The sequence below is a fragment of the Neohortaea acidophila genome (genome assembly GCF_010093505.1).
Source record: "Neohortaea acidophila strain CBS 113389 unplaced genomic scaffold BDY17scaffold_1, whole genome shotgun sequence".
Taxonomy (NCBI): Eukaryota; Fungi; Ascomycota; class Dothideomycetes; order Mycosphaerellales; family Teratosphaeriaceae; genus Neohortaea; species Neohortaea acidophila.
This window is the reverse complement of record NW_022985510.1, coordinates 2,089,255-2,103,890: the sequence shown is the minus strand read 5'-3', so window position 1 is coordinate 2,103,890 and position 14,636 is coordinate 2,089,255. Positions and strand designations below refer to the sequence as shown.

The 14,636-nt window shown below is 55.3% G+C and overlaps 4 protein-coding genes across 4 annotated transcripts; 1 reads left to right on the top strand and 3 right to left on the bottom strand.

Moving 5' to 3' along the window:
• Window positions 1–71: 71 nt before the first annotated feature.
• BDY17DRAFT_290013 (Mechanosensitive ion channel-domain-containing protein) lies at window positions 72–3,476 on the bottom strand. Its single transcript, XM_033732433.1, has 3 exons — window positions 2,797–3,476; window positions 1,434–2,729; window positions 72–1,378 (listed from the first exon to the last, which is right to left on the bottom strand). Exons 1-3 carry the CDS (start codon window positions 3,133–3,135, stop codon window positions 167–169), a joined length of 2,847 nt encoding a protein of 948 aa, XP_033594531.1. The 5' UTR covers window positions 3,136–3,476; the 3' UTR covers window positions 72–166.
• A 175-nt stretch (window positions 3,477–3,651) lies between these two features.
• BDY17DRAFT_290011 (uncharacterized protein) lies at window positions 3,652–10,949 on the bottom strand. The gene has a single exon (XM_033732432.1). The coding sequence runs from the start codon at window positions 10,906–10,908 to the stop codon at window positions 3,760–3,762; it is 7,149 nt and encodes a 2,382-aa protein (XP_033594530.1). The 5' UTR covers window positions 10,909–10,949; the 3' UTR covers window positions 3,652–3,759.
• Window positions 10,950–11,059: 110 nt separating this feature from the next.
• On the top strand, window positions 11,060–11,649 carry BDY17DRAFT_290009 (cytochrome c oxidase assembly protein COX16-domain-containing protein). The gene is made up of 2 exons (XM_033732431.1): window positions 11,060–11,387; window positions 11,441–11,649. Exons 1-2 carry the CDS (start codon window positions 11,121–11,123, stop codon window positions 11,519–11,521), a joined length of 348 nt encoding a protein of 115 aa, XP_033594529.1. The 5' UTR covers window positions 11,060–11,120; the 3' UTR covers window positions 11,522–11,649.
• BDY17DRAFT_290008 (6-phosphofructokinase) lies at window positions 11,650–14,588 on the bottom strand. The gene has a single exon (XM_033732430.1). The coding sequence runs from the start codon at window positions 14,211–14,213 to the stop codon at window positions 11,754–11,756; it is 2,460 nt and encodes an 819-aa protein (XP_033594528.1). The 5' UTR covers window positions 14,214–14,588; the 3' UTR covers window positions 11,650–11,753.
• Window positions 14,589–14,636: the final 48 nt, after the last annotated feature.

Genomic DNA, 14,636 nt, shown 5'->3' with positions numbered 1-14,636 from the left:
AAGCCCCCACGTCATATCAGGCAGTCACGCTTGACACGGCAACGAAGACCAACGACACATGATAAGGAATGCTCTCAATACACATGGATTGTCATTAATCCTCTATTCATCTATAATCACTCTACATTAGTCCTGGGCTACGTGTGAGCCCTTTTAGTCGTGGCTCTCACACGCCCGAATATGGGCGCGAGTTGCCCCATGTGTCATTCTTGTCATCCGCGTCGTCCGACTCAAGCGCTTGCGAGTTGTTCGTCGCCACGCGGTACGTGTTCGACGGCACCTCGCTCATTTCCTCCGGGATCGTCTCGGCGTGCGGCCCGGGTTGGTATTGTCCCGGTCGCGATGCCGCACGCGGGCGATATTGATACGGCATCGTGGAGTAGCTTGGCCGCTGGTTCTCCGCTGCGTGTGCTTGTGCCGGGGGAGGGGGAAGGACCGAGTCCGGACCGTAGAGTGCCATCCCCGGCTCGTTGATGGTCGGGATTGGCGGCAACGACGGATGATGTTCCTGGCTCGGTTTCCGTTTGCCGCGCGTGCTCTCCCGCCGAAGCATCCCACGCACTTCATCCAGATCGGACCGTTCGATGCTCGGCCGTTCGCCGAGCGTGCTGCCGCCATCGTCGCGCGCCCACATCTCGTCGCGCACCGGGTCCACGGCGGGATCGCTGGTGTGTAACTTGCTGACGACCTTCTCGTCTTGCTTCGTCATGCCGGCGTTCATCGTGGTGTCGGTGTCGAGCGAGCTCAGGTGCTCGTGGGACTCCTCAATTTTCTTGGTAGGGATCAGACGCGCCCTTTCTCTCGCTGCTGCCGCCTCCTCCGCATGCCTCTGGACTTCGTCATGCGCAAGAGTGACGCTGTAGGAAGGCAAGGCCGCGCTTCCCACAGCATCCGTTGCTCCTCCCGGTGGGTAAATCGGCACGGTCTTGAGCGCGGAGATAAGGGCACACATGAACTTGGTGCGTCGCGTGCGTCGGACCGACTCGTTTGACCAATTGCTCTTGTGCTTCACCTCCACCATCAACGACATCTTCGACTGGTCACTCGTGCCCAGCACATCCAGATCGATCGTCGGTTGATAGTCTCGCGAGTTGTCCTTGTCTGTCACGAACCCGACTAGCTCGTTCTTGAGCGTCTGCAAATCATCGAACGAAGTCTCAAAGGCGATGTCGATCGACAACTGTTCCGTCATAGCCTTGCTGCGCGACACGTTCTCGATCCAGAGCGTGTTCAGAAGGATGTTGGGGATCTGCGAAAGTCGGCCCACCCCATTACCTTGCACATGACGGAAGACCGTGAACATCAGGCTGATATGTTCGACACAAAGTTGCTGTTGATTCAAGCAGCCGGCAGTGCCAATATCCACTCGGTCGCCAATCTGCGTCGTGTCAGTATGTTTTCGTGGGGCAAGCGGGCTTACGGGGTAGGCTTACGTCGTAGGGATGCTTGACGAACACGAAGATGCAGCAGCCAAGCACTTCTTGAGCGCTGGTGGAGAAGGCGAACGACAACGAGATTAGTGCAGTGCCCAGCGTTGCAAGTGTGGTCTGGAAGTTCTTGTTCAACAAAGCCACAAAGACCAGGATGATGGCTGCGAAGGCCACGACGACGAGCAGTTGGTCGAGCACGTGAATGGCCTGATCGACATCATGCAAACTGCTGGAGATGGATTTGCGGTCTCGGCCGAATTGGGTGACGGTCAGGATGAACTCGTCCAGGGACACATCACCGTTGCCGTCCTGGTCAAAAGTCCAAAACGCTTCCTCCGCTTGCTCCCGGCGCTCCGGACCCAGCACGTCGATGACATCCTCGAGGGAAAGCGATTCCCTGCCTTCGACCACAAGTGACATCCAAATGCGTTTTGCCAGAGCTTCGGCAGTGCGGTTCTTCTCCAAGGCCTCCACCACAATTGAGTGTGCACTGTTGGGGTTGAAGACTTGTTTGCCCGTTACCTCCGACGCCATATGCCCAAACATGGAAGTGATCTTGTCTGCAGCATGTCCAATATCTTGAACGAAGCGAAGTGGTGTTTGCGAACCCGACCGGAAGTGCTTGCTGAGTCTCTTGCTGCGACTGGCGCGCGACAGATCGAGCTGATCGGCAATGGTGTAGTCTTCTTCTGCAAATTCGCTGCAGTACATCGGAAAGAGTTCTCTGGAAGCATCGTAGAGTAGTCCAAGCATTGACAGGTTGCGCTTGGACTCTTTGATGCGAGCATTGAACTGCTTGCGATGGTAGTTGACGGAGATGAGTTGGATAATGAGCTTCTCCACCGCGAAGATGATGGATCCGATAAGGGCAGCACCCAGAACGGTTTGCGTAGTGTTGATCCAACTCTCATCGGGAATGCAATTGGTTGGATTGTCAACCTTCTCTCTTACCTGGCAGTCTGGGTAGAATGCTGGGTTGCCGGTCATGATTGGCTTGAATGTTGCGAGTGAAGCAAGCGCCCAGCCAACCAACGACAACGGAATCTCCAGGGATTTGATGACCTCGGAATATTTGCGGACACCAGAGCTCACCACGCCAGCCATCACGCGGAATATTGGAGGCAAGTAGTGGGCGAAGGTCTTGGAAATCCATAGTGATAACCAGACGATTTCGATCCAGGTGAAAAACCAGTAGACGCGAACGCCTCCGATCTGAGCCTTGCTGTTGTTGACGGCGTAGATGATGATTGGTATGGCGATGATCGAAGCCAGTGGTAGGACATAGAAGAAATACCTCGTCTGCGAACAATGTCAGCCTTGCGTGTCCTCACTTTGCCACACAGCAGTTCAATGTCCTCGAACGCACCAGTGTGGAGAAGTTGAGGATCTTTTTGTAGATTTTGCCCATGGTGTTGACCGTGATCTCTTCCCCATCATCGCCCAACTTCTGTCTGCCAAACGAATCCGGCTTTTGCCGGCGACCTCGAGGACGCCAGCGTTTCCGTGCATCGGAAGAATTTGTGTCTGTCTGCTTCAATTGACTCCGATAGCCCGAGGCGTAGGAGGTGACCTGCTCGAGGGGGATATCGATGGTGGCGTCGTGTGTAGGCATGCTGCCGTCCGGGTCGCCTTGGTTGGGAAGTGGTTTGAAGCCGTCGCGCGAAAAGTTCTGTTTCCAGGAGTAGCTGCGCGGGTGCAGACTCATGACAAAGAAAGTGGACAAAGCGAGGGAAGGAAGATGTTCAGGGCGGAAGAGGGTGTGATGGAACACGGCCAAGCGCCAGCAGTGGGTCGCAGACGTGCCAAACGAAGGTGGTGAAGTGTGACGTCTGCGTAGGTAGGGAGCTTCGACGGCGCCAGCACTGCCTGTGCCTTTGAACTGCAAAGGGAGGTCAATAGTGAGGTGAATGGGATAACGCTTGACAAGGCCAACAGCAAGCGCAATGAATGGGATGAAGGAGGATGACGAGTCAAAGGGAATTCACCGATTTTTTGCGGCTCGTGTGGCCTCCCTGGACGCGGCATATGAAGAGGAATGTGTCGAACCCCGCCCCGCCATCAGAAACGTTAGAGGCCGATCAATCCGTCGCGAGTGCTGTCTGCAGGAACCGGCACGTTCCGCCCGAGCCAATCAGCGTCGCCCCAACGGCCAAAAATGGAAACCCGTCACGGATTTTCGGGGTGGCGTGAGCGGTGGAACATCTGCGCATGGATCGAATTACTGGAACGGGCATGGCCGACACGCGGTGTCTCGTCACCAAACGCGAGAGCACGGGACTGTGCCAAGCTATATTATTGTTCTTTGTGCCCCGAAGGCCAGGTGGGTTTTCTAAAAGAATGCACACCACCCAATATACATGCTCGCCAAGCACCACGGGCTGGTGGCTTCCTTGATCAACGCATCCACATATCCCTCCACCCCCAACGGCACCTTCTCGCCCTTCAACAAGCCCTTCAGCTTGTTTTCCACGCTCTCCAGAATCTCTTGCGGCGTCTCTGGCACCCCGGCTGTCGACCGCTTCTTCTTGCCGATAAAGTCCGTCGTCGGATCGTACAGGAACGTCTCCAGCACCGTCATGAGCGTGCCTTTGTTCTGTCTCAGCAGCCGCACGGTGAGCTCGCTCGACTTGCGGAACGGGCCTTCGTAGCCGTATGCTCCCATTGCGTCGACCATGTTGTGCGTCAAGCGGAAGGGCACCAGTTCCGGCTTGTCAAACGTCAAGCCTTTGTCGAACAGGCAATTGAAGTCGACGTGAAACACCCCTCCCGTGCTCTCTTCCAGCAGTATGTTCTCTCCATGTCGATCGCCTAGGCCCAACACATGCCCCACTATAGACATCACCGCGGCAGTCCGAGCATATCGCAGTCGCGCCGCGAACCACGCCTCCGGCTCCGGGTAGACCTCCACCAACCACTCGTGCAGCACTGAAGGGAACTTGCTCAGTACCTTGTCGCCGAAGAGGTGCGCGTTCTCGGGACTGGACGATGCTTGGTCGAGAATGTTCTTGATCTCCGTGTAATTCGGTCGGATCCCCTTGCGAGCGTAGATGTTGAGCAAGATGTCCCGCATCGGCTTGATCCCTTCCACCCACTCGATGATCCCCGACTCTTCACTCAGCGGCGTCACGGCGTACGTCTTCACGTACAGGCGTCGCTTGCTAGACTCGGCGTCTCGCTTGAGCGTGCGATTGATGATGCTATTGAACTCCATCAACCGGCGGTCCTTCCTCAGGTCGTCCTTGGGCTTGCACAAAAGCCCATATTGCTTGCCGTCCGACCCACGCACCGTCAATTTTCGCGGTCGTTGAAGCGAGTTCAGCACCAGCACTTCTTCGGCAAAGGATTGGATGGTGATTTTTTCTTGCACAAACGCTTTATGCCTTTTGATGGTGTCGTGACTCGCTCCGCTTGGAAGGCTGATGGTCAGAGTGGTCTCGATGGGCACGACGAGTTGGCTGGGAACCAGCTTGTGGTTGAAGTCCAAGTGCTCCGATAGCTTCACATCAGGCCCGTGCTTGTCAATCGGCACTTCACACACCCGCAAGAGTCCGTCGGACAGTCTCTGTCCGTGGGTGATCATCACTCGAAGGTCTATGTTGCTGCCATCCGCCCTCGCCTTGATTTTGGGATCCTTCAGCCGATCCAGTAGTTCAGTACCACGTTCGAGGCGAGTTCGGTCGGTCGATTTCACCAAAGCAAGCAAGCTCCACAGTGTCTGATTCGGATGCGCCGATGCGATCCGGGTTAGAATGTTCAACAGCAGTTTCCACACCTCCTTGTTCGGGTGGGTGATTCGAGAGATCATCTGAGGGACCGCCGAATAGAAGACGTACGGAGGTACTCGCTCAAAGTACTTTTGAAGCTGTTTGTTGCAGTTCTGGAGTGCCTTGACCCGGCGATCGAAGACGGCTTGCTCTTCATGCCGAGCTTTGGTGACCGTGCAGGCGCCCAGGTCCAGCCACAGGGTCAAGATCTTTGGGATTGTTTCGTGCCAATACTTGTTTCCGAACGGGATAGAGCGGATCAAGTTCTCAACAACCAGCCTGTCAAGCTCGCCACTTTGATACTGGCTGCTCTGCTTCTCCTTGGGCAGCCCCTTTTCCGTGTCAAGGAGTTTCTGGTAATGTTTGCCCAGATAGTAATGGCCCTTCTCCCATCGCGCAAAGAGCTTGGCAGCCTTCTGAAACTTTTCGGTCATGTCGTTGAACTGGCTTTGTCCAGTCGCGTCCAGCCATTTCGCAAGCAAAAGGTGTACCTTGGCAGATATGACGTTGTGCTGCGTGCCGGCCTCCGAACTCCTCGTCGAGGTGGTGCTTCGTGTAGTCATTGTGCTTTGATGCATCGGGATGTTGGCATCACCTTGGTTCGCAGTATCAAACAACCCAGATGCGATCGCCGTCTCAAGGGCATGAATCGCATGTCTTTGATGACCATCCCGCCACAACAGTCGAGCTTCCTCAATCGTCGCGCCCCTATCGCCGTGCTTGTAGGCCTTGAGCACCGCGTTGTATGCGTGTTCGGTGTTGCCGAGCTGTCGGGCAAACTTCGCAGTCGTCAACCACAGAGACCCAACATCCTGGTCTGTGAAGGCATCAATAGACTCCATTATCACTCTTCGGACCCCGAGAACATATTGTTTGTCAAGGACGTAAGACCCTATCACAGCCAATCGCCTCTCCAGCATCGTCTTGACCTCCATAGTGTTGAGATCATCTGAACAGAGCATCTCCACCTCCCCGAGAACATGCAGCTTCTTCAAGTCTTCATGACTGCCCTGAACCGAGCTTGAACTGGCAGCAGTCATGCTCTGCGTGATGGAAGTCCGCAAGCGCTTGATATGCGTCGTGACTGCTGGTACATCGTGATCTGCAACCGCGCGCACGAGCCCGGCGATACCAGCGTTGAAGTCGGACTGCATGGGAAACGCCGTAGACTCCAGCGTAGTATACAGGCCCTCCAGATCGCCATTCATCATCTGTGCACCTAAGATGTCGGGAAGGAGTCTTGCAGCTGCGTTCGGCGTCTCGGTGGCCTGTCTGTCTACCGTCAAGAAGCTTTCAGCATACTTCAGTAAAGGCTCATATCGGCCAGTCTCGCGGAAACAGCTCAACAGTCGCTCTTCGATATCAACGTTGTAGGGATCTTGAGCCAATTGAGTTTCGTACCAGGCCTGAGCTGCAGCCCATCGACGAGCCTTTGCATGCTGGATCGCTTGTTGATCTTCACTGAGCAGCGTGAGGTGCGCGGAGATGCCCTCGAGGCCATCTGGCTCATCAATCTGTGCGTAGATGTCTTGCAACTTGTCATAAAGAAGTTCGTCGCCTGATGCCTGCTGCGGAGGTCGTTGGGACGGAATGATTGGTCGCTGCCGACGAATATGCTGCTCCCAGTTGAACAGAGCACGGGCGTAGGATCCGCATAGCAGAGCCCGGTTTGCAATGACATCGGCTGGAATGCCGCTCAGGAAGGTTTCCACGGTCTCTATCTGAGCCACGTCTCTTGCTTCGTCGAAATCGTCTGGAGACCGCCCCGTTTTGTACGCAGCCGCTCTCGCCTCCCCGAGCACCTTCTTCTTCTCTTGCAGCCACAACGACATGTAGTCGAGGACGTTGAAAACGCTCTCGCTGCAAAGTTTGATAGTATCCCGTTGGACATCGCCGATGGGTTCGCATTGGAGAACGGCTAAGAGCTCGTCTGCAATGCCTTTGACTTCGGCGACTGTGCCACCAAGCACGACATTCAACATCGTGTAGGGAAGCATGAAGCTCGCAATCGCTAGATCGTGGCCGCGGATCGTTCGTGCAAGGACGGGGAAGACCATCTGAGCATTCTCGCCTTTGGCCTTCCACATTAGATCATACACCAAGGAGCGCAGCCACGAGCTGTGACTGGACTCTTGGGAGAATCCTGGATATACACGGTTCGGTGCCGCGATGGCTCCACTGCTGGTCACAACGTACCTCGAGTTGATGAGCGGTGTCAGGGTGATTCGAACGCTTTCCGGTAATTTTTGCCATTTCTGTTGCTTGGACAAGGTCTGCGCGGTCCGCTGACGCAAGACGGTGCCTTCGTTGAACTCACAGAATCGAAGTAACTCCTGCATCACAAATGCTAGGAAGCCTTGAGCTCTAGCATTGCTGACAGACTTGAACGCCTTGACAAGGATGTCCTCGAGAAAGACGAGACTCCAGTCTTCAATCTCCGCGGCTCGATCAAAGTTTGAGAGCACAAGTACCCTTCGCTTCTTCCTCGTGGCCTCGACGCGATTCGGATCAAGGCAGCCTATGATCCCGAATGCCTTCCCACAGAGTTCAGCGGCATTCCCGTCCTCGGCGGAGTACTTGACATTGGCATCCATGAGCGCGCGAAACAGTTCAGGAAGCACGGGCGTCGGTTGTTCGCTGGTTGCGCAATCGTAGACAAAATCTTGGTTCTTATTCAGGAAGGGAGGAAGCTCTTCCAAGGCTCTCAGCACCACGACTCGGCTCTCATCCAGGAGTCGCTTCGTGAATGCTCTGCAGTGAGCCTCTATGCTCTCACTCGCCTTGACTCGCTCGATTTCAGCAGACAGCTTGGATAGCAAGGGTACCCCGGCGAGCGACGGAAGGGTCATGATGTGCTCTTGGAGCATCTGGTTGTGGTTCTTCACTAAGTTGCTGATTTGCTGATGACAAGTTTGCCGCACATCCTCAGACAAGTTCGGCCAATGGCGTAGGATTAATGCAAAGGTCTGGTCCACGATACTCGCAACGTCGTCGGTTTCGAGGATTGGCAGAAGATAGAGCCAAGCCGAGAAAGATGCCTGGCACAGGTCGGGGTGGTCCATGGAAGATTGAAGAGCGGCTCGAATCTGCGGTAGTGCGCCACTCACTTGCGTTTTTGCAATGGTGACCATCTCTGCAATCGCTCGAATACAGCGCAGTCGCTCTAATTTTGAGTACAGACCAGTATTGTTCTCGATGATCTCGGAGAAGTGCGTCATGATACCCAGGATGTGAACGTCGAAGAACTCGGTGAGCATCCGAGAAGGCTTCGACTTTGCAGCACCCGCGCGCCTCTCGGCGAGGCTTGCGAAAAGCTGGAAAGCCTGGTATGCGCGTGACTTTCGACTCTCGCTTTGATCCCCTGCATGCTTGAGTAGATGGCAGGCGAGTAGAGCTGGGTCTATTTTGACCAGGTTGGACAGATCAGTCCCCTGCAGGCCTGGTGCAACGCTCACCAGGCAGGCCATTGCGCTATCTTCCGGGCTTTGAGTGGGTTGAATCAATAGAAGAGCTAGAGTGGCCATCAGATTTGTTCGAGGCTGCAGCAAAAGGTCCTGCACCGTTGTGCCATGTCCACGAGCGGCTGCTATCCTCTGCAACACGTTGCTCTTCTGGGTTAAGACCAATGCAGGGACGGTTTCTTGCTGAGTGTTGACCAAGAATCGATTGACATCGAGTTCCAGCAGGTCACAGAGCTGTTGAATCTTTTGCGGTCGAGAATGCAGATCTTGTACCACCGACACCGCTATTGAACTCCAGAATGGCTTGAAAAGCTCACTCGGTGAAATCGCCTTGGCTTCTGCGATACGCTCCAGCTCCGTGAATGCCAGGCCCGAGATGAGGGGATTCGAATGGCCAAGATATTCGACGAGGCGGAGCAGAGATAGATTGAGCTCCGAGTCTTCACAGAACAGTGCAACCTGACTCCATGCAGAAACCAGGGTCTCTTGTTCGTTTGCGACATCACGATCGGAAAGAGCTCGCAGAAACTCCAGTGCACACTTGCGATTTGCTTCTTTCAGTTCCGCGGCCAACTCGTCGCGAAGGAAGCTGCCCAAGCATTGTACAGATGCGACTCTGAGCTCACGCAGAGAGCTTTGCAGCCCTCTGAGACACAGTTGTCCGAAGGGAGAACTTGTCAAACTGATGTAAGCGCTGTCGGTTGTTGTCTGGAGGCAAGTCTGTAAAGTGATGATGGAGAGGATGCGTGCTCGTTTGTTCATCGCAATCTCTCGGCTCTGCACAAGAGCAGAAACGACTTTGATCGTCGCCTGTGAGTCCGTGCGAGCCGAGTTGCGCAGTAGTTGCCATACCTCACATTGCTCTTCTTCACTCAACGATCGGTACGCGGATGGTGCAGCTTCTGTTATGCCATTGAGATTGTCCCCATTCATGCCATAGAGTAGTTGTGTGATCCGCCGAATCGTAGTCTGTGCGGATTCGTTTTCCATCTGGACAACCTTTCGTCTCTTGCGTTGAGATCTGTGCAACTCGCCAACCCTGTCTCTAACGCTCAGATCACGAAAGGCAGCTTGCAATCTCGAGTCCGTCATAACATTGTCCTGTCTCAAGGCCTCAACAAGATCATGGGCCCGTTCTGGCACGTTCTCGGGAGTGCTGAGCCGAGTAATTACGGTGACAATGGCAATCCTGAGATCTTCGTGCAGTTTGTCAAATGCTTCACTGGAGGCTAGTGAGCAGAGAGCAGGAAGCAAATGGTCGGAGACGGCATTTGGATCTCGTCGGAGGTTTTGGATCAGTCCTTGCGCAGTGTGGATTTGGATGCTATGAGATCCGGTAATGATCGAAAGATTGTTGAAAAGCTGGACCAAGAAAGTGATATTGGAAGAGAACAGCAAGATGCCCGTTGCCGCAGCGTCCCACTGTTTCGTGTGTTTAAGTGCAGCACCTAAAGCCGGAGTGATTTTCTGGATCGCACACTGGGTATTTGTCCGCCATGCTGCGGGTAGACGCCGAACGTTGCATAATTGAATGGCAAGCATGAGCGCCTGCGACTGGTCGGCTATGCTGGTCTGACAGCCGTGAGGAAGAGTGATCGCATTCTCCAATTCCGGCCAGACCGACACGATACTTCTTGCCGGAGGCAGCTTGATCGAGAGATCTGTCTTGGAGCCGGTTGTCGCTTCGAGGGAGAACATGACATCGTCTAAACAGTCTTGGATGATTCGTCGTACGACCTTCGCACGACCCCACACCTGGAGAGATGTATCAAGCGCCAGCAGTAGTGAATCCAACAAGCGGTCGATGGGTAGCTGCTCGCACTGCCGCCTCCCACATATCGCCAGTACACGAGCCAGTAAGGACAGAAGAAGGCGAGGCTCGTGCTGTTTCGTTGCTGCGAAAAGGATCTCAGGCTGTCTCTTGATAGTAGCCTCAATGACGGCAATGCTGTCGAAGGCCAACGGAAGCAGGACATCGCACTCGGCGAATGGATTATCGATTGCCAGCGGACCCAGACCGGCTTCGGCGACTACGTTGACCAGCTTGATATTAGTTTCGATGTCCGTCTCCGGTGTGGCGGCGTGGTTGTGCAGGATCTCGTTCAACAACTCGGCAAAGGTTGGAGTTTCGCCATTCTGCTGGTTTACCGGCCCTTCGGTCTGATTCTGGACAATTTGTGCCGCGAGAGTTGACGGCGGCGGAGCGTCGCCATGCTCCTTTCCGCCGTGTGTTGTAGCGATGCGGCGAGCCATGGGAGCGACTCATCATTTCGAGGGCATGGAGAGATGAAGTCGCAGGCCGGCGCGTGTCTCCACATAAACGGCTTGAAAACGCGAACGGCCCCGCGCTGTCACGTGCCATGCCAAGCCACTGAAAGCGTTCGTCTCTCAATGAAGATTACCTCACTTCGACAATCACCAGGCAAATTGCTTGGGAAGTGTACAACATCAAGACCAACGCCATTATGGCCATATTCGAGACGAAGAAGTTCAGGCCGTCATCATACGACTCCTCCACGGCCGCAAAGTACCGCAGAGCCCTGGCAAAGCACCCCTTCGCCCTCTTTGGTCTCCCCTTCATCGCGACCATGGTCCTGGGCTCCTTCTTCCTCACACCCGCCACGGCAATGCGATACGAGAGATTCGATCGGAAGGTGAAGCAAATTTCGCAAGAAGAGGCGTTGGGCATGACCAAGAACAAGCGCAAGATTGATTTGAAGGAGGAATACTACGTGCGTTCAACCACCGCAGCTGTTATGGAGTAGTGGATGCTGACTAGGTCCAGAAACTCGCTGCCAAAGATCTCGACGACTGGGAACAGAAGCGCGTAAAGCGCTTGCCTGGCGAACACGATGGCATTTTGTGATACAACGTGATCTACACAAGTGTTTGAAAACTAGCAGGGTGTTTGGGCGTTGCAGGGATACCACGGGATGGGACTTGTTGTGATCGAATCTCTGGCTTTCAATTGCTAAAAATTCAAATATGCATACACCATGCGCTCCATCACCCTACGCCCGTGACACCGACTCTAACGAGCAGGGAGTCCCCCTGTCTACCATACCCTACAACGCCGCACCTCGCTGAACGCCTGCGCCTCAAAGCCCGTTCGGTATGGGCAAGAACGATCCGTTCGCATTCCCACCCTTGTTACCAGTCGCAGGGCCAATATTCGGGCTCCCGGGTGCTGGAGTGTGGTCCACGATGTCCGCAGCATGGCCGGGAGACCCAGGTATCGGCGTCCTGTACGCTTTCGGTCGTCCGCTCAGTGTATCAACAATATCGACCAGATTCAACCAGAACTCGTCATTGGGCCGCCGGTCTTTCCAGTCCGTCTCCTGCGTCTCGATCTTCTCCATCGCACTGAACTTGACACGCGCGCCCCGAATGCCAATGACGGCCGCTGACATGGGATCGTCCGCGATTTCTTGACGAGACTTGCCCGCATAGCTCTCCAGATACTGCAAGCTCTTGACGCCGAATCGGACGGCTCTCACACGATCCATAGGACTGGGAGTCCCGCCTTGCTGCACGTGTCCAGGCACGGCGAAACGAGCATCAAACTTTCCCCCGCTCTCCTCCTTGATGATGTTGGCGATGAACTCGGTGGTGTACGTTTTGCTCGCCTTTTCGTTCCGAAGGATAATCTTGCCGCTCCGTGCGTGGCCGACATCCTTGGCGAACTGGTCCTTGAGGAACTTGATGTCTTCCACGAGCATGTTCAGATGGATGCCCTCTTCAGGGGTATACACTGCCAAAGCGCCGATGGAGAGCCCGGCGATTGTGGCGATATAGCCTGACGCACCGCCCTGCGTTTCGACGACGAAGACACGCCTTCGCGATGCCGATGCTGATTGTCGTATAGCATCGCAGTAGTCGATGAGGGCGTTGAGGCAGGTGTCGGAGCCAATGGAGAATTCAGTGCCGGGGACGTTGTTGGAGACTGTGGCTGGAAGTATGACCATGGGGATCTTGAATGCATCAAACTGCACTCTAGCCCTTCGCAACTCCGAGACGGCTGTGAAAGCTTCGAATCCACCCACCACAAATAAGGCATCGATTTTGTATTTCTCGAAGCAGTAGGCAGTCGTCTTGATGTCTTCAGAAGGCAGTCCGCGGTTGGTGCCAATCTCCGAACCGCCTCTGGACGCCCATTGCTCTGCATCCAGCCACTTCACTTCACGTACAGATCCGAGAGGCTTGTCATCGTGATGTCTGCAGAGACCGGGGAAGCCGTTGTGCAAAGCGACGGGAGTGTGACCTTTGGTGAGGCAATAAGCCACTGCTGCTCTCGTTGCAGCGTTCATACCCCCAGCCGGCGCTCCAACGTGGATGATGCCGACACGCATTCGTTGCTCGGGCGGCAGGAGCATGTCAGACTTGTCCGTAGCGGTGGTGATGTTGAAAGCGTGCCAGTACTCCTCGAACTCGGCATCTCTGCCTTTCATTGCCTCCTCGAACCGTTTTGCCTCAATCATTCTCGCCACGTTTTGCGTGAGCTCGACCGCCTTGACGAGATCGCGTCGCACAATCTTGTTCTCGACGATGCAGATGACGGGCGAGGGGGTGTCAGGGGTGGCCTCGAGCACGGCCTTGACCGCCTCGACACCCTGCAGAGTGGAGAGCATTCGGTCGTACGCGCAGGGCGGGCCGCCTCGTTGGACGTGGCCGAGCGTTGTAACTCGGGTATCCAACCCAATCCGGTTGGAAAGGAGATCCTTGACCATATCCGGCTTGATGTGGTTGAGCTGCCTGTCGTGCGCCCCTTCCGCCACGATGACAATGGTCTTTCGCTTGCCCATCTCCCGATGCCTGCGTATAATTGAGCACATCTCCTCTTCCCAGTTCTCCGAGGGTGGGTTCTCCGGGATGAAGATGAAGTCTGCGCCACAGCTGACGCCGGCCATGAGCGCGAGCCAGCCGCAATGTCTGCCCATGACTTCGACGACGAAAGCGCGCTGATGGGAAAAAGCGGTGGCATCGATAAAGTCGATGGACTGACAAATCCGTTGTAGCGAGCTATAGCATCCGATCGTGGCGTCTGTGCTGCTGAGATCGTTGTCTATTGACCCGACCAGGCCGACGATATTGAGGTGTCGATACGGGAGCACTTCTTCGGGCTTCCGGCGGCCACTGGTCACGAGCTCATTCATGAGGCCCGGCCATTCTTCCCGAAATTTATCCGCGCCGGTCAAAGAGCCGTCACCGCCACATATGACCAGCGCGTCAATGCCTTTCTCGACCATGTTGTCTGCAGCCTTCAGCCTCCCCCAGCGTTCCCTAAACGCCGCGCATCTGGCGGTGCCGATCAGGGTGCCACCTTCCGACAGCCACCCTCTGACATCCTCCCAGCTCATCTCTTTGATCATGTCGCCGCCGTCCACGAGCCCTTGGTAGCCTTCGTAAATCGCAAAGGAGGTGCAGCCTGAGGCGATGGTCTGCCGGACAACAGCTCTGACGGCGCCACTCATGCCAGGCGAATCGCCTCCCGAGGTCATGACTGCAATCCTCTTCTTCCCAGTAGGCATGGCCGGGGGGCCAAGTGTAATTTCCGCCATTGTCTCAAGCTAGGATGGAGAACGTTGCTTGCGCGGGTTGTGGAGACGGAGGTGGTTGGAGTAGACTTCTTGGCGAAAGGGACCGTTTGCGTGGAGTGAGTGGAGGAGTGAGGTTCGGTCGGCGCTGTGTTTGTCTTTGCGCAAGGCGTGTATTGGGTGTCGCCGTTGCGTTGGATAGCTGCCCGCACTGATAGCAAGGTGTCGGAGCTCGAAATGGCGGTGCGACAGCTGAGGACGGCGACTTCACTTCATGGTCGACTGAGGCCGCTGGCGACTCCGACTTGACTGAAAGCCACGATTTGCTTGTGAGACAGCTGCTCATGCACGTGCAATGCAGTTGGAGGTGAGGTGGAGGGATGGTTGGCAAGCTAAGGTACGTTGGGTGTGAGAGCTAAGGCGAAAACGGAAGCTTGGCTGGACTTT

What these genes read in the sequence shown, in the direction of transcription:
- BDY17DRAFT_290008 (XM_033732430.1), bottom strand. Translation starts at nt 14,213, where the DNA reads ATGGCGGAAATTACACTTGGCCCCCCGGCCATGCCTACTGGGAAGAAG.
- BDY17DRAFT_290011 (XM_033732432.1), bottom strand. Translation starts at nt 10,908, where the DNA reads ATGGCTCGCCGCATCGCTACAACACACGGCGGAAAGGAGCATGGCGAC.
- BDY17DRAFT_290013 (XM_033732433.1), bottom strand. Translation starts at nt 3,135, where the DNA reads ATGAGTCTGCACCCGCGCAGCTACTCCTGGAAACAGAACTTTTCGCGC. An exon ending in TCCTCAACTTCTCCACACTG is followed by an intron (nt 2,730 to 2,796) that starts GTGCGTTCGAGG and finishes CATTGTTCGCAG; the next exon opens with ACGAGGTATTTCTTCTATGT. An exon ending in TCGTCAAGCATCCCTACGAC is followed by an intron (nt 1,379 to 1,433) that starts GTAAGCCTACCC and finishes GACACGACGCAG; the next exon opens with ATTGGCGACCGAGTGGATAT.
- BDY17DRAFT_290009 (XM_033732431.1), top strand. Translation starts at nt 11,121, where the DNA reads ATGGCCATATTCGAGACGAAGAAGTTCAGGCCGTCATCATACGACTCC. An exon ending in ATTTGAAGGAGGAATACTAC is followed by an intron (nt 11,388 to 11,440) that starts GTGCGTTCAACC and finishes GACTAGGTCCAG; the next exon opens with AAACTCGCTGCCAAAGATCT.